Source organism: Amblyomma mixtum, chromosome 1, assembly GCF_055824585.1.
Source record: "Amblyomma mixtum isolate Tamu chromosome 1, ASM5582458v1, whole genome shotgun sequence".
Classification (NCBI taxonomy): domain Eukaryota; kingdom Metazoa; phylum Arthropoda; class Arachnida; order Ixodida; family Ixodidae; genus Amblyomma; species Amblyomma mixtum.
The window spans coordinates 30,939,464-30,960,753 of record NC_143012.1 but is presented as its reverse complement, the minus strand read 5'-3'; the positions used below and the strand labels follow the sequence as shown (position 1 = coordinate 30,960,753).

General features: G+C 50.3%; 1 protein-coding gene across 6 annotated transcripts in view; it reads right to left on the bottom strand.

The window, feature by feature from the left end:
- Nucleotides 1-21,290, bottom strand: part of Pka-C1 (Protein kinase, cAMP-dependent, catalytic subunit 1) — a 416,348-nt gene that overhangs the window by 67,699 nt on the left and 327,359 nt on the right. For 2 of the 6 annotated variants that reach the window (XM_089547434.1, XM_089547435.1), the window contains exon 1: nucleotides 8,075-8,690. The exons of the other annotated variants lie outside the window; for them this stretch is intronic. In XM_089547434.1, the coding sequence (XP_089403560.1) occupies nucleotides 8,075-8,120 (46 nt within the window). In that variant the 5' untranslated portion in view covers nucleotides 8,121-8,690. Of the gene's footprint in view, nucleotides 1-8,074; nucleotides 8,691-21,290 lie in introns of those variants that run through there. 6 annotated transcript variants of the gene reach the window in all.

The window sequence follows — 21,290 nt, the reverse complement described above, 5'->3', positions numbered from 1 at the left end:
CGCTTTCTCCATCCGCTGGTAATACAACACCTATCCCACCAATTATTTGCCGACAGTACATATTTCGCTGCAGTTCCTCTTCTCTATAGTAAATAGCTGCCAGTCGCCGCCAGAAGCTGAATCTTTCACAACGAATTGGTGCCCCGCGGTGGGTTATATTTAAGGCGCGTTACGGCTCGTTCACCACGCAAGCACAAGCCGTTAGCACAGACTGCTTGTTTATTGTGAAACTTTCGAATTTCAAACTGTTTGTCCCGACGTTTTCTTTCTTGGAAAGTTTGGTCTCGTGCTGACGTCAATCGATGCCCTCGGGACACGTGAACCCCTTCGTATTACGAGCGGAACTTGGCAAACGTGTGAAAAGTGCACACCGAATTCACGATGATGATGATGATGATTTTTTTATGGCGTAAGGGGATCTGTGGCCGAACAGAGCCCTGTCAGGAGGCGTTTTTTTTCGTCTACTCAAGGTTGGGTCCGAGACCCGTTCCCTGCACCCTGAATAAGCCGAGCTCCAGGCCAGGGGAAAGCTTGTACCCGTTGCATCACCGGCGAGTGCCCGGCGGCACTGGGGACCGAACCCCGCACCTATCGCATGCAAGGCGAAACACAAAGAACTGCCTTCTGTTGCCCTGTGCTAGGGTTTGTCCTCTGCAGCAAAGCAATTCTCTCTCTCGTTTCTATTATACTGATCACCGCCGCCGCACTAACGGTCGGATCGCAGTGGGAACGTGGCGACCTTTCGGCGATTGATGAACCGCGAATGAAAAACCAAAATGGTATAGTATTGGAAAACGATAGTTACATTAACCCTGCTCCGATAAACCTCTGAGGCAGACTAGCTATAGTCACCCCGCTTTGGTAGCCGACTACAGTGGAGGCTTCGCTTTATTAAATACAGAAAAAATAGTAGAAAAGAGAAGCTTAAACATACTATGTACTTAATTATTGAATTTATATTCGCAGAAATGTTAAAACGACGTATCCGCCTAGAGCCAGATGACAAGACCCCTTAAGTGGTGCTGAGTAGATAGCATTTCAATTAAACAATAACCACCGAATAAAAATAATGTGCCTCTCCCGTAACCGAGAGTAGAGTAAGCATGAAATGTTTACGGGCATAACACATTGGTTGTAGATGGCGTTCGAATACTCCGCGAGCGTGTATACATCTGCCTGCCAAAGGGGGAAACGTCATGAGCTGAAGGCCCGCCGGCCGGTCTTTTACATGCGCGAGTGTGGGACCGCGGCGCCATCCTTGAGGACGGCGCGGAAGCAGTTTTTCCGCCCAAAGCCCTTCTCGCCGTGGAGTTCCTCTCTTGTTCTAAGCGGCCCTCTCTCTTAGAGAGTCTCGCTAAATCTCGTACGGTGCCCGGATGCTCTCGTTTCAGCTCCCGGATGAATGGAATTCAGTGCCCGGATGTTGGCTCTCGGTCACGGCGTGACGTCACCACACTGCCGACAACGGGAGCTAAAAAGCATTTCATGCTTAAAATTAGAAGCATAAACGAGGCTAATTTGCTTTATTCGACCTGGTTAGCGCGCAAAAGCTTACGATACACGACGTTCCGCGCACACGATGACAGGGTGACGATCATATCCTAACAACGTATAAAGGTCAACGGGAAATCGCTAAGACTGCTCGCAAGACGGCGCGGCGTCGCCTTCTCCTTTCAAAAGGAGAGGAACACATTGCGCAAGCGATACGGGCCACCGCCCCTTTCTCCGAGTTCCCTTTGTGTTCCCCTGCCAAGGGCGGGCCCTGCGCAATATTCATCCTGCTGAGCCTTTCCTTTCAGGAAACGCGCCGCGCCACCGCGAGCAAACCATTTTCAGCCCGGCCCGCAACACCTCGCGTTGCACGCGGAAGTAGGCGAATAAAAAGGCAGGGAGGGGTAAAAAGAAAAATAGTGAACGAAACCCACATTTGCGCCGCGTCGCGTAAGACGAGAGTGTCAGCGCCAGCTGACGAGGTGGCCCCGTATACAGCGCGGCGGCCGGTCGTTCGTTCTTTCCGAGTCCATAATATAGCGCTCCGCTCGCTGCGCCTTTTATGGACTCGCACGCCCCCAACTAATCGCCCGGCAGTGGCGCTCCGAGGCAGTGACAAAAAGCGAGGGAAAAACAAACAGAAAAAAAAATAGGAAAATACTGCGTCATATATTATCACGGCCCGCATCTGAACTAAAAGCATTGTGCGGATGGCGCTTCGTGACTGTTTAAGCGCGGCAAAGTACAGGGTTGGTCAAAAGTTCCCAGGCCACACGGTCTGCTTTTCCTCGCTATATCCTGGCACTTAAGGTGCCGATAAAGCTATCGAGGTGGTAAGAGGTTAGAAAGATGCTTATTCTACCATCTGCAGATATTTTGAGCTTCTCGGGTGTCGTAACTGCCTTTCTATACGGCTCTAAAGCACACCCCGTGGCCTGGGAACTTTTGACCGACCCTGTACGTCACCTGGCGTGAGTAGCTGTCACGTAAGCGCCCAAAACTAGTCACAATATGCGTATAAGGCACAATACCGTTCGACGATTGCTCACTGGCGCAGAGGAAATGCTTCCTTCCCCAGGAGACAGTGAGAAAAACTCTTAAGTGTGGCGGGTGATGAATTCGATTACATCACGTGACTACTTCAGCGAGAGATGTTGTTGTGCCTAACGCATAGTTTCGTTTTCCTTCATCCGCCATCAGTAAGGTCGAGAGCGGCGGACGCCCCGTAGACCCCAAAATCCCCCCTCCTCTACCGTTCGCAAAGGCACGAGCCAACGCACACACGAATGTCAAGAGCATACCAAGATATTAGCTGTTATTCGTTCCGACAGCCCGCACGTTTGCACACAAAAGACTAGAAATAGAATTCTACCGACGGCCACAGTAAAACTGAGGAACGGTCAATAGGATCGACGCGGACGAAATGTGGTAGAATTCTGCTTTCACTCCCCAATATATTCTAACTCTGATTACGTTCCGATTCCCCTTCAATTCCACTGCAGGAAGGAGCGGAGGGGGGGGGGGGGGGGGGGAGGAGGACGGTTGGTAGGTGCGGTCACCTGCCAGTGTGACGGCGGTGGTCGCTGGCTTTTCGCTTCAACGAGGCATCTATGTCATAGCATATTAGCTAATGGTAAATGCTAGTGGCGAGGGTATAGCATCCAGATTCGGTCTATTAACTGCTCGACGCCCACTGCCCTCGAGCACGACATCTACATAGGACACCGACCATATCACGCCTGTAGTACATCCTTCTAGAACACTATCAGTAGTCTGAGCTGATGCGTGTTCTGCAACATGCATGCAATGCAGGTGCGAATGTGAACTCTCAGCTTACAGGCGAGTACCTGTCCCTGTCCCACCATCGCACTCAGAGTGGAGACTCGAAATTTTTGGTTGCGCTTTCTTTTTTTTTTTTTTTTGGGGGGGGGGGGGGGGGGGGATTATACGTCTGAGATTAGTAAACGTGAATAACCACGTAGAATTCTCCTACGCCGAGTAAATAATCACGATCAAACTCCGCCCATGTAGTTTCGGTTTCGGATGCACTACACTACCTCAACCCAGGCCGCAAGAGCAAAAAAAAAACTAGGGATAATTTGCACTTCGCTCAACGACACGATACTTGCGCTCATTGGAGAGCGTCGCGTATTGGCCGGTAGAGAGCCAGTGCCGACGTCTAGAAGCGATCTCAATCGCGCGCGGTAAACGAGAGCCTGACCTTACCACTGACCAACCTTCCGACGAGCGGATATATCGACGCCCTCGAAATAACAACGCGGGATCGATGGGACCCTAAATCAGCCAACACAGAGGGGGCGACTTGGCGGATGAAGACCCCGTATTTGAATGAAGCGACCGAGAAGCCTGCATTCAGACGATGTATAAAGGTCGATACGCCGAGAGCTGTACGGACACTATACAGACACTTATAATAAAGAGGCGATGCAGCGACCCTGTATATGCTAGAAACAGGGCGTATTGGTTGGCATTCCGGTGATTGCTAGGAACAACAAACACACAAGAAAGTGGCTCAACGTCACACGAACACCTAGCAGAAAAAAGAAAAAAAAAAGACATCGACCGAGATGAGAGACTCCCCGCAGAACGGCACACTAGGACTGATCTCGTTGGGCTACGGTGAGAGGGCTCGAAATGTCACGCCGCAGATTGCACATCGCCTAGGCGTGAAATTAGGCCAACTGCGGAATTAAGAAGTGATGTTTGCAACGAACGAAACGCCGGCAGTGATCGACGCTGACGGAAGAGAGAACACCTGTGAGCGCGTAGTGGTGGATTGAAAAATGAGAGGCGAACACTCACTACGGGAAAAGCGAGCGCTCTACAAACTCTGCGGCGTCAAGATTAAGTACGTTGAGAGAGTTAAACATAAATGCCGACCTGGAACGGTCACTGACGATTTTAGAGGGCACACCAATACCTTCGTTGTTACTGCGACGCAAACGGTGCAGTTCTACAATCGGATACAACTCCAGCCAGTGGCGTCGGCCGATTCTCATGACCCCGTTAGCGTGGCAATGCAGGGAGTGGCAGATGAAATGGGGATAGTCCCCTCCCTCTAGCAGGGTCATGACAATCAGCCGACGCCATTGGCTGGAAGGGGGTCCTTTGTCGGGGAAAAGCCGTTTCGTTCTTGATGGTTGGTTGGTTGGTTGGTTTATCGGGGTTTAACGTCCCAAAGCGACTAAGGCTATGAGGAGACGCCGTAGTGGAGGGCTCCGGGAATTTCGACCATCTGGGGTTCTTGAGTTGCACCCGACAGCAAAAAGATACATTCGAGAATCCAAGAATTGGGTCACCTCATGTTCGCTTCCAACGGGATTCGTCTCTGTATCGGCGGAACCATATCCTCTTTGAAGTGGGGGAATGCAGAAAATGGGGGAATGCAGACTGCGTAGGGCGGCGACCACTGCCTTAGAGTGACAATGGGTGATCGCAACGGCAACGGCTGAAAGCACAGCTTATAGTAGAGTTTTACCCTTGCGGAAACGCACCAACGCAGTCGGGTGCTCGCAATGCGCATGCGCACTGCTCGGTGCGCGCCCCCTCGTGGTCTTCCGGAAAGGCGAATCGACGACTGCCTTCCGATTCTGCTAAAACACTCTATAATGCCTCGATGCAACGTCACAGCCGTAAGATTAGCCGCGCTGCCAATACAGACTGCCGAATATCTTAACCGGCGACTCTACACTTCCAATCGTCAGTGTCACCAATGCTGACTTGGTAGCCTCTTTGGCTGATTGATAAGTCGGAGATCATACTTTCTGGACACACGAGATGAGAATGTGATAGGAGCCGGTCCGTTTCTCAGACACTTTTCTGCTCAATTTCAGCCGTTATCGGCGCCTCAGCAGAGGCTCCAGCGTTTAGCTTCAGGCACGACACTGCAGCAGAGATCGTACAGGCTCACTACGAAAGATGACGCGTACGTCCACTCCGAAACCAGCCCCACTCCGAAACCATATGTAAAGTGGTCGCCGCAAAGTCTTCGGACTACGGCTACAAGTCAACACCGCGGGGGCACAGGCCGACATGCGCGTTCGCTGATGCCATTCTTACTTTGATATGCGCAAAACAACTCTTCACAGCTGTTCTACGCTGTCCTACGCACTGCCCGCTGCAGAGTTCAACTGGGCAGTACACACAAAGGTCGGATGAAAATGTCTGCACAACTTGGCCTAAATTTATGGGTGGAAGAAGAACGCGAGGAGGAGGGGGGGGGGGGGGGGGGGGCAGATAGGCTGACCAAACTGCGCGCGCCCCTTCCCTGCAAAACACCGATCCACCACACATTGCACCGACACTTATACTACTATATCAGCTAATTTTAGTTGCCGTGTTTTCTTTCAAATCATGCGTTAGACATTAGAATATATGGGTCACCGGGTATTCGCCTACGACCGCTAAAAAGCTTATAACTGAATTTTTTCTCTCATGCTGTTCCCGTTTCCTCAAACGAACTATGGCTGTGAAGTGTAGTGGACCTTTAGGTCACGTGAGGCGCGAAAAAACCTGTAATATAAACGTTGATACGTAGTTTTAGTTCACTACGACACTTAAGCCAACCTGATTCGACATATCAGCAGTTATATTGCCGCTCTTCTTCGTGGCACAAGTGATTTAAGTGTGAACTACACGTCACAGCCATCCTTCGGTTCACGAAACCAAAACAGCATGAGAAGGAATTCAGTCAAAGTATTTAGCGGTCGTAGGCGAATACCACAAGGTGATCCATGTCTTCTAGCGTTCCATACATCACTTGAAATAAGAAAACAAGCGAGCAAACATTTTGGTGTCTATAGTTGCAACCAACGCGAGGCATGCAGATACCGCATGAAGTCCCAGCTGAACAAGCAGCACCAAAGTGGCGCACCAAGATGAGCAGCTTCGCTCGTGACAGCGGGCCTAAGACTCGGCCTGAGACTCGGTCGCAGTTCTCAGTGTGCGGAAGGTTGGTTTCCATTGATCTTCAAAGACGCAGCAGATCTGCTGTATAAAGTTTCGGCAGCGACGGTCGCTCAGAGGCAGTGCGCCAGAGACCGTAGGCAAGCTATTAAGACTACGAAGAGAGCAGTTCGCGAAACAAAAAAAAAGGGGGGGGGGGGGGGGGGGGGGGGCTTACTAGGCGAAATGGAGGAAGGGGGGGGGGGGGGGGTATGTAGAGGTTCGTCGGCTGCACTAGGGAAGTGGGGGGAGGGTGGGGGTGGGGGCGGGCTTTTACCGTTCCCGCGATCAATAGCGCTCTCGCGTGGAGCCTTGGCTAGGTTTCTGTTTGCGGAGCCAAGGCAGCGAGAAGCAGGGTCGGCGCAAGGCAGTTCTCGCCGAGAGTAGTACTACGTGCGGGTCGATGGCGAAATGAGGGATCACTTATCGGACGCGACAGGGCCTCGATCGCAAGGGGGAGACGGCAACACTCCCCCACCTCACGATCGTAAACCGGGCAGGAAGACACTATACAGGAGCGACGGCGCTCAAGAATACACGGAATAATAGAAGGCACGTGCAGCGACCGGTACTGAAAGAGCGTCCGAGCGTCGATTCTGTCCGATACATCAGCGCGGCTCGTCAAGATACGAACGAGAAGGGAGCCTTCACGGCCAGGCACGGAGTTTGTCTCTCTTATCGGCATCGACGCAGGAGGAGGTTGCGATCTTTATCCGCATCTCAGCAGTAAAGGGAGCTCGCTACTCGCAGGGGCAGTTGGAAAACACGGCGGCGGACGGGGCGAAACCGGCCCATTGTTTTGCTTTCGAGCTACTTCCATTGCAGCCGCCGCAACCTCGCGACCCCCTTCCTCTCCCTCCGCCCGGGGTGTGCGTGCGCGTGTGCTGGCAATAAGGCTGGCTGCCAACGCGATCAGCCCCCCACCAAGGAGGGACCTCAGAAAGCAACCCTTGGGGCCGTTCGCGCGCTAGGCTCCCTGTCTCTCTCTCACCTTCCTTCCAACTGCGAAACGGGACGGGGGGTTCCGCATAGTACAAAACGATGCGCTCGCGAGCGACGCAGGCGACGAAGGTCACACTCGCGAAGCCCGCGGAAATGCGACCTCCGCGGGCGGCAGAATAGCGAGAAACACAAGACAGCGCCCGCTGAGCAGCATCTCCCTCACCACCGAGGGCGCGGAAAGGGTTAAAGAGAGGCGTTCGAAAGCGAAACCTCGCCCAGCACGGAACGGCGAGCACCTTCAGTGGGTGCCGGCCGGCGAGAGCAGTTTCGACCAGCTAGAGCTGAAACAGCATTGATTTGCCTGCATTGCAAAGCAATCGAGGTCGGCTGCTGGTGTTTTTACGATGCGTGAGGATTCGGCGTAGACGCCTACAGGACCTTTCTGGTTGTTGTGGAGTTCCCGTGCGAAGCACGAAGACAGAAGCGCGCAGCGATGGGAGGGGAGGGGAGCGGCTCCGTACGCCTCGCGTGGCCGCCGCCACCGCAGCGACCAGCGGCCGCTCTGGGAACAAGCCCGCGGCACGGGCGCAAAACGAAAATAACGAGACCCCCGGCTCTCCGTGGCGCGCAGGCAACCCGTGCCGCAGGGCAGTGTCGGCATCCAAGCGGCGCTTACCGTTTTCGGCAGGGTCCCCTTTCTTCGTAGTGGCGGCATTTCCCATGGCTCACTTTCGACCAACTCGACTGCGCTCGAGTGCGCGGCGATCGGTTCCACTCCGGCCCGCTCGTGCGCACGGCGCTCGGTCCCCAACGTCGTCACGGACGATGCCCGCACCGTCGGGGCAGCAGTAAGAACCCGCCGACAGAAACCAACGAAAAGGGGAAACAAACGTGGGAACTGAAAGCCCACCGACGGAACGGGCGGAGGGGGCCTCAGGTGATGGTGCCGGCGGCTTCAGTATCAACACCGCCGCGAAAGCACTCGCACAAGCACGACACACGGGTAGCAGACGGCGGCCCTGGTAGCCGCTCCGGACGCTGTGTTCTTCCCTACGGGCAATCTCCGGACACTGCGGTATCCGTCTTGGCCTGACCGCACCCCGCAAAGCACATTTAATCTCACGTCAAACAGTCAACAAACCGAGCCGCCATCGATGAAGCCTCGCACAAGACGACGGGTCGCCGCCGCGCCGTGTTCTTCCGCCAGGCACCGCGGCGGCAGCGGCAGGGCCCCCCTCAACAGCCGAGCAGTCGCCGCTGCTCGCGCGCTGCGGCAGATTTTGCAATCGCTTCCGGAGCAGCTTTCGCGGCGATTAGCGATCGAAAACAAGCCGAGAAGACCGCTTCTTGGCTCCGTTTCTGCCCAGCGAGGGTAGCGTAGGCGCCAGGAAACGCCGAGCGGGCGCACTATTTGCAAGCGCGCGCCGCCGAAATGTAGAAGGTGAGCAGGCGAAATCAACATGGCGGCGCGGCAGGCCTCGGTCCGACTCGCCGCCCGCGGAGACCGAGCGAAGGGGTGAGCCGTGCGCGCGTGCGAGGGGAAAAAAGAAAAAGCGAAAGAGCTCAGAGGAGAGTCCAACGGGAAGGAAAGAAAATATCCGCGCTTGCGAAAAGCGCCAGGCGACGGACGCCTGCGAAGCAGCCTGTGAAAGGCGGGATATATTGTTCCGACGGAAGCGAAAAGCAAGTGTCGCCGGCTGCCGACTCCAGAGCGCCCGCTTTTCGGCATTACGCTGTTACGCAAGTCGTGGAGCGAGCAACTTTCTCGCGAGCACAGTGGATGCAACTGCGCCTTTACGCATATCCCCTCGGGTTTCGGCGCGAAATACTATACAAGCGAGCAATTTTCCGGGCCTCCAGTGCGCGCCGCTATCCCACACAACTCCCAGGCGTTCCCTCATCGGGCGCAAACAGTCGCTGATAAAGCTTCGAGGTGTGTTGTCAATTTCGGCACTGCTGCTGAAAAAGACAGCCAAGCCCGCCCTGCCGTCGCCAAGCGACGGAACGTTTCATTAACGGCAAGGAATCAACCCTTCCTCTTGCCATCGCACATAGCTGGCATGGAGTCCGTCGGCTCCGAAGGATGGCGCCACTTGCAAAGTAGCGCGCGCGGTATTGGGAAAGAAAAAAAAAAGCGAACAAAGCGCTGGACACGAAAAGCACCTGTCTGCAACCCATACAGGTGCTTCGCCTCTCCGTGTAGGCGAATGTTTTTTCTTTCAATTTATACGGATTGCGAAAGAAGGGAGAGGAACAGGCGTTGAATAATTTAGCTAGACAAATGACTGGACGCGGGGTAAAGAAGGTTAGAAGTTTAAGCGAGCGAAACAACGACATAGGTCGACGGCAGACTGGTTTCAAGCGGGGACTTTAAACGAGCGAAACTACGACCCAGTGAAAAAGTGCAGGTCACCTTAATGCTGCGTTGCTGGCTTCATAGTAGCGCCTATTGCATGTACACTTGAATATGCACTAACATATGCTTTCAGCGAAATCACACGAGCCGAAACAAAAGTTTCAGACATTGCATTCGTCACATCACTTGAGAATTCCTCGGGCATCTGCTCCACATGTCATATGTCCCTTAGCTAAAGAATTTGGAGTCATGTATTTTCACTCTATCGCTTGATGTGTGTCACACGATTTATCACCTCACAAACACAGCGTACAACGTGTTGACAGTATGACAGCGGCGTCCGTTACGCGTTACGCTCATCAATCTGCGAACAACAAGAACACAATGTGTCCTGTACTAAAAGGATTGTAAGCAGCGAAATACGGCAAAAAGACGTCGAATTACAAAAAATAAACAGATGGAGGCTGCTCAACAAGGGAACTGCCAGGGAAGTCGCTCCGATCGATCTCCACTCAATTGTAGCACAACATGCTGCTTCTTTTTCAGATACTCGGGACTTTATAGCCTACAGGCCTTTATTTACAGCCTACATGACATTGTTTACAGCCTACAGGCCGTTACTTACAGCCTACAGGCCTTTATTAAGGCGAAAGCCTTTAATGTCTCATCGTTGTAAGCAGCAGTTGTCGACAGAGAATGTCACGCTTTTCAGTTGGTCGAAACGGTCGTGACGTCACAGTGCGCCAATTTCAAACGGGGCCAATTGTACTTTGGCTAGTAACCATGCAACCAATAGAAGGGACCATATAGTGATGCTCCAAGTAAGTGGGACTGCGCTTAGTTAATTGCTTAATTACCCAATTAGCCTAATTAACTTCTCTAGTCAGGCCATATAAATAAATAAAACCTAGTAAGAAATTGGTCGAGCTCGGGAATCGAACCCCGGTCTTCGGAGTGCGAGACGAGCATGCTATCCACTCCACCATGCCAGCTCGATGGCTTGGAATGAACAAAGGCACGTCTAGTGAATACGGTGTCTTCGCTCACTGCCATCCTCCTCCCTTCCCTTCCGGCGAGGTTTAGGTGTCCACCGAGATATGAGAGAGAAATACATTTCCTTTCCTCAAAAACCAATTTTTGGGTCGCCTTCGCTGAAAGAATCGGCAAATACGTCTCGTATCAGTGAGCTGGTTCGTCCGTTTCACCCACCGACGCGTAGAACCGAATGGGCGATGGCGTTCTATGGACTCCCTGGCAGCGTTGCAAGACGCTCTCGCGTTCCACTCTTAGAGGCGAAGCTTAACATCTTAACCACACATCAGTGACCACACTTTAGGTCAAAAAAGTGAACCCCCCCCCCCCCCCCCTGAATTTTGACAGGTGTCCACCGAGATATGTGAGACAGTTACTGCGTAATTTTCTTTCCTCAAATACAATTTTCATTTTCTTCATTACGGGCCATCTTCGTCTTTCTTCTTTCACTCCCACTTCCTCCGTTCCTCTACGGTGCGGTTCAGGTGTCCACCGAGATGACAGAGATTTACTGCGCCATTTCCTTTCCTCAAAAACCGTTGCGTTGAAACGGCAAGGCATCGCGCCGAACGGGTGGTGGCGTTCCGTGGACTCCCTGGCAGCGCTACAACACGCTGTCGCGTTCCACTCCTAAAGGCGAAGCTTAAGCTTAATTAGCAGTTAATTAGTATTCAGGCATTAATCAGTAATTAACCATTAATTAGTGATTTGTCATCACTTAGTAATTAGTACTCAATTACATGTGACGCCACCAGTGCCACAGAAGCACTGAAAGTGGTGCGGAAAACGCTTTCGCCTCTACGCACTTTAGACAGTCAAAGTGCCCCCTGAATTTTTTTACAGCCTATAGGTCTTTACTTACAGCCTACAGGCATTTACTTACAGCCTACAGGTCTTTACTTACAGCCTACAGGCCTTTATTTACAGCCTATAGGTCTTTATTTACAGCCTACAGGTCTTTATTTACAGCCTACAGGTCTTTACTTACAGTCTACAGGCCTTTGTTTACAGTCTACAGGCCTTTACTTACAGCCTACAGGTCTTTACTTACAGCCCACAGGCCTTTATTTACAGCCTACAGACCTTTACTTACTGCCTACAGAGGGTAGCGCCAGCTTTTACTCCAGGAAACACTAAGAAAATCTATGGTTTAATCTGAGGTCAGCCTACGGAGGGGACTCTGTACTCCAGTGGACGTAGTTAAGATAATGATGATGATGATAACAAAAGCTAGCCAAGTGCTCACAAAAACGAACCCCCCTGCTTTGCCGCTCACGAGCGGAGTTTCGTGCGGAAACTATAAAATTTGCTAATAGTTACGTGTTTGGCGCTGCGACCTGCCTGTTGTTGACACGAATGAAATGTGAAAAAAAAAAAAAAAGAGTACTGACATGACGGACGCATTGGGATCCGTTGCTAAAAGTGTCTAAAAAACAGACCATTCCGTCTCTCCAGCCTTCCGTCCAAGGCTTTTCTCGTCATGTCCCCTACGTTTATTTACGACCAGCAAATACACCCCTAGCAATGACGCAACGAAACCGCCAAAAGAAACCCGCCCAGAGGCCAACGACACGGCGCGAAACCGAAGGCCTCAGTTTGTTCCCGCGATTGGCTGCCAAGCGGTATGATCACAATCGCTCCTCCACTCAAACCTCAGCAAGCCTGTGTTTATAGCAGTCGCTATCATAACCATCCCATGCATCCTGCCGGGCAAAGCAAGAAAATAATGACAGAAAAGACAACGGTAGGAAGCGCAAATAGGTAGCGTGGAATGCGCCGGTGAACCTACAGCGGCAGTTCAAAAATAGCCGCCCTTCGCTGGGCTGCAACGATCGGTGTATTCCCAGCGAATGCGAGGGAAGCGGTTTTTCTTTCTTTTTTTCCCCCTCCCAACCGGTAGCGTGTTGCCAGCGCGGTGCTGTGCCCGTTCTCTTCTCTCGAACGCTAGAGGGCAATCGCTTCGGCTTCAAGGGCAGCGGTCGAAAGCAGCGCGGAGTGAGTCACGTAGCTCCTCCCCGCGGCAAGCACAGTAATTACTCTCGCCGCAAGCCTGCGGAGCGCGCTTTTCGAGTTGCTCATGGCGCTTTTAAACGTTCCGTGCTAAACACGCTCCCAGAAAGTCCCTTTGCAAAACAGCACAGGACGTACAGCCTCCGTCAAAAGTATACAGCCCAAGGGGTTTGCTTTCGAGGCCTGCAGCGTGCCTCGTCATTCATCCTGAGCGACCGTAACGAGGAACGGGTTCGGGTCCTCAATCCTGCCAAGCTTCGGAGTGATAGATGTGCTAGGGAGCCACGATAAACAGCTTAGAAGCAAACCCCTTCGGCTGTACACTTTTGACGGGGACTGTACATCAAAAGGTACTGTAACCAGGGCTTAAAGTTGGGGGCTTCTCGACTCCCCATCAATTTTGAGTGCTCTGAGACTCCCATGCTAGAATAGAGACTGCATGAATCCGAAGCAGGCAACCATTCTGTATTCTTGACAGTGGTGGTCGGAACATTTCTTCTCTATCGCTTCGAAAATTTCGCTGTGATTTTTAGTAAGGATCATTAACATGTTCTCTAAAAGCCGAGACGCAGAACAATAAAAAGTTGGCAGCGCTACACAAAGGGTGGAAGAAAAACAGAAATACGTGCCCTGACGCCACGAGTCAGTCCAGAGCTTGCCACTGAGCTCTGAGGCTAAACAACAACAACGAGCAAGCGGGCACAGCGTGGGGATCGTTTGTTCCAGATCTATGTTATAAATTGAAAAAAAAAAAAAACAATGAGCTTTAAAAAAAAACCCTTTGTATAAAACGATGTGTAAAACAGGCCGCCAGCCGCTTTCTATTTATCCCTCTTTATTTCCCACTCCACCCGCCCTCGAATCACCAGCGATCCCCTTCGATGGAGGCAGCTAAAGCACTGACTTCTAGAGGCCCGTGTACTGTGCGATGTCAGCGCACGTTAAAGATCCCCAGGTGGTCGAAATTTCCGGAGCCCTTCACTACGGCGTCTTTCGTAGCCTGAGTTGCTTCGGGACGTTAAACCCCACTAAACCAAACCTAAGCATTGACTGCAACAAACAGCCCCGCACTGCTGAGTACTGAGGGCAAAGGCTAGCGGGCAGAGTCGGACGCTATAACATCGAGCTTCAGAGTTCAGCCGCGAGGGGCGCATTGTCGCTTTGCGCAGCTGCCTTGCTGCGGATAAGCTGAGCACGCGGGCCACTGTCTTTTCTTTTTTTTTTAGTTCGAACGGATAACGCAGTACGTACTCTTCCTGCTGCCATCGCGAGCTCGGTTTTGCGTTGCAGCCCTGTAAAGTTCGTCGCTCTAGGAGCGACGAACTTTACAGGGCTTCTTTACAGAGAACTTTAGAGGCCCTTCTGGGTGTTTTTTTTATGTGGGTGATCTCTTTTCTGTACTCCCTTAATTAGCCCTTCGAACCGGCTACATTAAGTAAAGCATTATTCATTCATTCGTGACGGTGAGTGTTTTATTCTAGCTTGATGGTGTGACGATCGAGACAGCTTAGATTTAATAACACAGCGAAGGGGCGCTGTTAGACAACACGTTACAGTTGGCGCGACAGTGAAATCCAGACTTTACTGTTATTAATGCGAAACCATTACACGGTGCATCAATCAGTAAATCAGGCATTGCAGACCGAACTCCCCCTCTATAGCTGTCCTCCAGCGCACACCCTTTTTTAAGAAAGGGTTTAGGTTTAGGTTTATGGGGTTTAACGTCCCAAAGCGACTAAGGCTATGAGAGACGCCGTAGTGGAGGGCTCCGGATGGAGGGAGTGCGCTAAAATATAGCTTACTCCCTTTTACTCCTTCCTATTTAGAGTGCAGGTTCTTTCAACTCTTACAAAAATGGTCTGCAAACTGTCGATAGACTTCTCGTAGACTCTATTGCCTTTGTATAGATATTTCTTTTTGTCTATTGATAGACACTATAGACAGAAGTCTACGGAAAGAGTACAGCCGTAATTCTATAGAATGGCTATAGGCTGTCTGGTTCGGTTTGGTTCGGTTTATGGGGTTTAACGTCCCAAAGCGACTCAGGCTATGAGGGACGCCGTAGTGAAGGGCTCCGGAAATTTCGACCACCCGGGGTTCTTTAACGTGCACGGACGTCGCACAGTACAGGGGCCTCTGAATTTCGCCTCCATCGAAATTCAACCGCCGCGGCCGGGATCGAACCCGCGTCTTTTGGGCCAGCAGCCGAGCGCCATAACCGCTTAGCCATCGCGGCTACTATAGACTGTCTATAGAGTTTGTATTGCCTCAAGACTAAAACACAGTATTTGTCTATAGAAAGTCTATAGACTTCATAGACAAAAGCGTATAGACGTTCTATAGACTGTGTAAAGAAATTTTTGTACGGGAAGTCTATAAAGACAGGGTAACCAAGCCGGAATCCCCAAAAGCATAAAGAGCCGCCGCGGTGGCTCAGTGGCTGTGGTGCTCGGCTGCTGTCCCGAAAGACGCGGGTTCGATCCCGGCCGCGGCGGCTGAATTTCTTTGGAGGAGAAATTCGAGGCCCGTGTGCTGTGCGATGTCAGTGCACGTTAAAGAACCCCAAGTGGTCGAAATTTCCGGAGCCCTCCACTACGGCGTCTCTCATAGCCTTAGTCGCTTTGGGACGTTAAACCTCATAAACCAAACCAACCAAAAGCATAAAATGGTTTCCGGTGAGGTAAGAGGTGTTTCCCGATTAAGGTGCGTCCATACAAGTTAAAGAACAGAGAAAACAAAAAGAATAAAAACTGGGCACGAGGAAAGAGACTGTAGCGCGCAAAGTCGACTAAAACCGGGTTTCCGTTTTTAGAAACCCCTCGCAGCAGCAGCTACAGCGCCAGGGCCAGAAAAACAAGAGCGAGCGAATGAGACAAGAAAAAGTAAAAAATCGCAACGCTGCCGCTCTTTCAGGTCTTCCGCTAGGAGCGCGCTCAAAATGCAAGCAGCACGTACGCGCGGTAAAATCCGAGAGGCCACAGTTTGAAAAAAGAGAGAGAGAGAGAGAGAAAGTAATGAAGAAAAAGAATGGCGCCGCGAAAGCAACGGAAAGTACAAAGGTACAGACAGGAACAGCAGCGAGAAACGAAGAATACCGGCTCGCCGTGTCCTCACCGTTGTCATCTGTTTGATTTTTTTTTTCTCATTCTTTTTCCTCTAGTCGAGTGTGCATTTCTCCTCGAAGGCTTAAGTTTCGGCACATCCTGTTTTATTTTAACGGTTTCTTTTTTTCTTATTGCAAGAATACCTCATTTTATGTTTGTTTATTCATTTGGGTCCCGCCTACATTTACGCGCGTCAGAAGGCAATTCGTTCTCGGCGTTTGTGAGCATTGAGAACAGGTACCGCAACGCGAAGCACCGTTTCTATATCTCCATAGCCGAGAAAACTTGCACGAGTATTGGCCACTTCTCCCAGAATTCGCGAAATGTGGAGAGCACACTCATGTGGCGGGTTCTAACGTAGTAACCTTAAAAGCCTCATGTAAAAAAAAAATTGGTCATAAAATTATCCCATTTGGCTAGAAGAAAGTGACGTCATCAGACCGGAGAATTCCCACTGGATGGAGGGAAGTGACGTCACCAGACCGGAGAATTTCCATAGGGTGGAGGCAAGTGACGTCATCAGACCGCATAATTCCCATTGGCTGGAGACATGTGACGTCACCAGATCGGATAATTCTCATTGGCTGATGAAAAGGGACGTCACTTCAGCTACAAAGGCATCAACAGCTTCTAATGCTACCGCATTGCCAACACATATTAGGTGTGGACGTGTTTTTTTTTCTGTGTATTTTCCCATAAGCTTCAGAGAGTCTGTTCTTCATCTTTCTTATGTATGGGTCGCGGTATTCTGTCCTTCCTGTACGTGCGCAGTTCTTAGCTGACCTTCTAAGCCTGCCTACTGTCTCCCGAGCTAACAAGTAGCTAATTTTCCTCACAGAGGGACGCAGTTTGCAAGGCTGGCATTTTATATAAGCGACCTGCCTCGAGATGTATTTGCAAACGGGGAGGCTCGCAATTTCATAATCAGCATATCAACTAAAAAAAAAAAAGGATCCATCGTAGCTCGTCTCTACACAATATTTTTTAAGGCATTTTAACTTGTGCCTATTAATTTTTGAGTCACAAGACCTGACGCATCAACGTATTTCTGAACCGCCGAATATTACTTCATACCGGCGCATTATTTCGCATATTTTGACCTTATGAAACATGGTATTGACTTTTTTTTTTTGATAATGTAACCTCATGGCCTCCGCAAATTCCAGCTTAATAGAAGTTGGAGCTTTATTTATTTATTTTTTATTTTTACTGCACTTGTTTACGTAACGCCCCCTGGTTTTTGAAAAGGGGGAAAGCAAAAGATGGAATACTACTCTCGTTCTTCTTTCTTCCTTCTTTCTTGTCCGGCTTTCTTTCTCACTTTCTTTCCTTCTTTCTTTCTTTCTTTCTTTTTCCGCATAACCCGTGCGTCGGCTCAATCCTGGATCTCTCTTCAATCACAGCGGTACACGCTGCGTGATTGAACAACACACAGCCCAAAACAAAGCATTTATACTATAAACCACACGAAAACAGGGTGAGCCGTTTCGTCATAGTCTAGTTTTATGGCGTTTCACATAACATCGCCTGCATTCGCCCCTGCGCGCTTCTGACCGACCTTTCGCCGGCTGACTGAGGACAACGATCCACGACTACAGTTTTCCACGTCTACACCCTCGTTACACCACACTCCCTCCCCAAGACAAAAAAAAAAAAAACCCTCCTCGATTACCTGGGCCAGCATTTGCCAAGTTCCCATCGAGACCACCGGAGCGAATCGCAATCGAGAATGGCTCTACAAAGCAGCGACCGACTGCTTCCCTGTTCGGTCGTTGGTCACTTCAGGGGTTGCTCAAACGACCGGGAAAGCGATCCGAAAAACGACCCCGCGTTTTCTGTCAACCATTGTCTGTCCCGGCAAGAGGTACAAGTGTGCGGAGGTAAGGAGCATCATTAATAACGCTGACAGCGGCGAAGTCGAGTACAACCTCTTTTCTTTTTAGAGACGAGAGCGTGCAACGGGCAGACACTCTGTTACAAACTGCACAGAACAACGCTTGTGTGTTTGCTTCGCTTTTCAATCGAGTCCGACTAGTGTGACGTAAGCAATCTTGAAACAGAAAGCTCCGATTGGAGAGGGTCATTCCCAGGGGCTATTTCACGGAGCAGGACTGAGTATAGCCCCGGGTTTACTGCCCCACTTAGCTCATTTAGATACGAATTAACAAATTTTCTGATGAGGCAATGAATATTACTGCACTCCAAATAAATGACACTGACCAATAAGAACTGACACCACTACTCGACCGGCGGAAAACTGATTGGTTCTTTATCGATTAACTTTTGCTTGCATCATAATGTGCTAGCATGTATTGGTTTGTTTCTTTTTAAACGTATTGAAATCAAATATATTATATTGAAATATTATTGTATACCTCTTCAGGAAGTGTAAACACTGCATTTGCTGTTTGTAAGTTTCATGTTCATATTCATTTTGATGTCTGTTGTGTGTGTAATTCTTTTGGAAATGTAAGCACTGCATTTTCATGTTCATATTCATTATTATAGTGCTGTGAGGTCCACTGCGTGATGCTGCCTGTAGGCCCCCAGGGCCCAGTCAAGCTGTCTGTGACAGCTTTTTGCCTGGGGGACCCCCAACTTGTAGGTTGGCAATAAAGTGGATTTGGATTTGGATTTGGGTTTAAGAGTGTTTGTAGTCACTTTGGAAGCTGTCTGTAACAGCGATCAAGCGTCCTACAGATGCAATGGTGGGTTTACTGACAGTTTCAGTGGAGACATACTGCGCAAAATGCGACGGCTTTTACCCGGAGGCAGTACTACGTACAGTTATTGCTATGAAACAGCACGCATCCAATAGTCGCGCTGGAAGGAGAGGAATGAAAAGAATTTACACTATTTTCCCCGTAACCTTGCTGGATTCGGGCTGGGCACCACGACATGACTAAAACCATACGAATAGCGGCACGTTCACAGCTGCCGTAATCATTCATTCATACCGTCCATCATACCGGCCATTCTCAGTTCCTGTGGGTGTATACCTGCGCCGTACAGCATTCTTCCCCTCTGAGCACCTGACGACTGCTGCCTGACGAGTCGATCGACACACTGCGAGAATCCGCCTCAAACCTCATGGTAGAGGCCGCACACCTGGGGTTCCTACTAATTTCGTACTAGGCGAATTCGGGAGGGTATCGACCACTGCCCAAAAAAAACACAAAAAAAGAAAAGCAAGTGCGCCGGGTTTCGAACAGAGATGAAGCGAACAAAACCACCAAAACTCTTCGTCCACCCCCGCGACGAACTGTGGACAAGAACAAGAATGAACGGAGAGATGCGCCGACATATGGTCCCGGTGTCCCAATTGGACCAGATTCCTTCAAGTAGTAGGCAAATGCGGGAGTATTCAGTTACGACGCACTACTACAACGGAGAAAGCTCTCTCATTCACATTTCACGGGAGTGGGGAGCGGAACGTGCACACGTGCTCAGTGCAGATGCACCCGCGACACGCTGTGAGCATGCTGCTCAAATGCATTCCCACCGACCGCACGTACCCCATCCTCCTCTCTCATGTTCTTTCAAGGCCAGCCGGATAACACGTGCAGCGCATACCTCCTCCCATCCAAGGCCACATACGCAGTGTACGGAGGTAAGCAGACGACTATATGGTGACACAGGTAATCTTTATCGTTTCCTGCAGTACATAAACAGTTGCCGCGGAAAATCTGGCCTTTTCAAGCCCGAGAACCGCGTTTACGCATTAAAAACGCCGTGCAACGCCACAGCACCTGAACGTCCAAAAAACGTCCAAGGAAGAGAAGAGGACGACGAAGTGCAACTGCAATCATGCCCGACACTGAACCGAAGAAGTAACGCCGGAGATAAGGGAACATGACGAGAGAATGAGGAGGCACTCCGGGAACAGCCGGAGAGCTCCAATACCGAGCAGGTTGTGTATGAAGGAGAATGCCGGGCACTAAACAGAAAGAGACGGTGCGATGACGGAGAAAGAAAGGGGCTACGCGGTCTCGCTAAAAGCGTGCAACATATGTGGCGAGGTTACCTATGCACTACGTACAGTCTTTGCCAAAAGTAACCAGGCTGCACGGTTTTCTTCTCAGTCGTATATTAAAGCTATTCCCAATGGGCACTGATCCTCTCTTGGACGTCCTGCGGACATCCTGAACGTCCAAGGCAGTTTCAATGTCTATTGGGTTATGCCAGCTCTCAAGCTCTAAATCTCTGTACGGTAAGGAGAACCCCCGTCCTCCCTGTCGAATAACTTTTTGATCTTTAGGGACCCCATAAGGGCTCTACTGTACGAGTGAGGAGCAACCCATGCAGCCTTGTTACTTCTGGCAAAGACTGTGCACCTGTATGCCCCTCAAAGCAGGCCCTCCAGCCAATTGCGTTAACTGACTTTCACGAGGTCGAAGCAAATGCGTGGGTAATCCTTAGCGACGCTGGCGTGATAGAGGATTAAACGCGGATTAACCGTGACGTCATCAAAATCAGTCGTTACAGAGAATTAAGCGCGGATTTAACCATGACCTCGTGAAAATCGGTAGACGCCATTGACTGGAGGGACTCATTTGAGGGTCTTTTGCCGCTTTGTTCTTTAGTTGTGTCCGACTGTTGTGTAGGGGTGAGGAGGATACGAAGTAGGACACGTTCAGAAGAATAATACGATTAATAGCAATAGATGAATGCTGTTAGTAGTAGTAGTAGCAGTAGAAGAAGAAGAAGAAGAAGAATAAGTAGGAGCAGAAATAGCAGAATGAATACTACTAGCACTGCTAGTAGTATTGAAGGGCAAGTGTCTTGGCTGCAAATGAGGACATAATGCGCCCGGCACATGGTAATTATTTGTGTCTGTTGGTTACGGCTAATAAAAGTTGGAGCCTGAAACATAATCACAGGATATTGAAGAAAGTGGTGCCGAAGCTTGGGCAGCTCTCTTACTGCAAAGCTGCGATTTTTTTTTTAGAATTTACCGATCTTTTTTTAGAGCTTGAGGAATCAGCTTGGTCCCGTAATAGACGTTAACAGTATTGTCTGGTCAACATTCGGAAACGCACCGTCAATTACGTACACACCAGAGTAACACTTGATAAGTAGTAAGCCACCAGTACTCATCAGTACATGTGCATGTCAGTACAGTGCATATCAGTACATCCGGGACTTCTCCCGTTCCTAGTATGAACACATCGGGCATTTACAGGCCGAAGCGTTATGGCAGGGCGCATTATGGCATTATGATACGTACTACGCAACCAGCACACATCGGTGCATGCATATCAGTACATCCGGGACAAATCCCGTTCCTAATATGAACACATAGGGCATTTACAGGCCGAAGAATTATGGCAGAGAGCGTTAAGGCAGGGAGCATTTTTTTATATATTACAAATACCTCAAGGGCCCTCGGG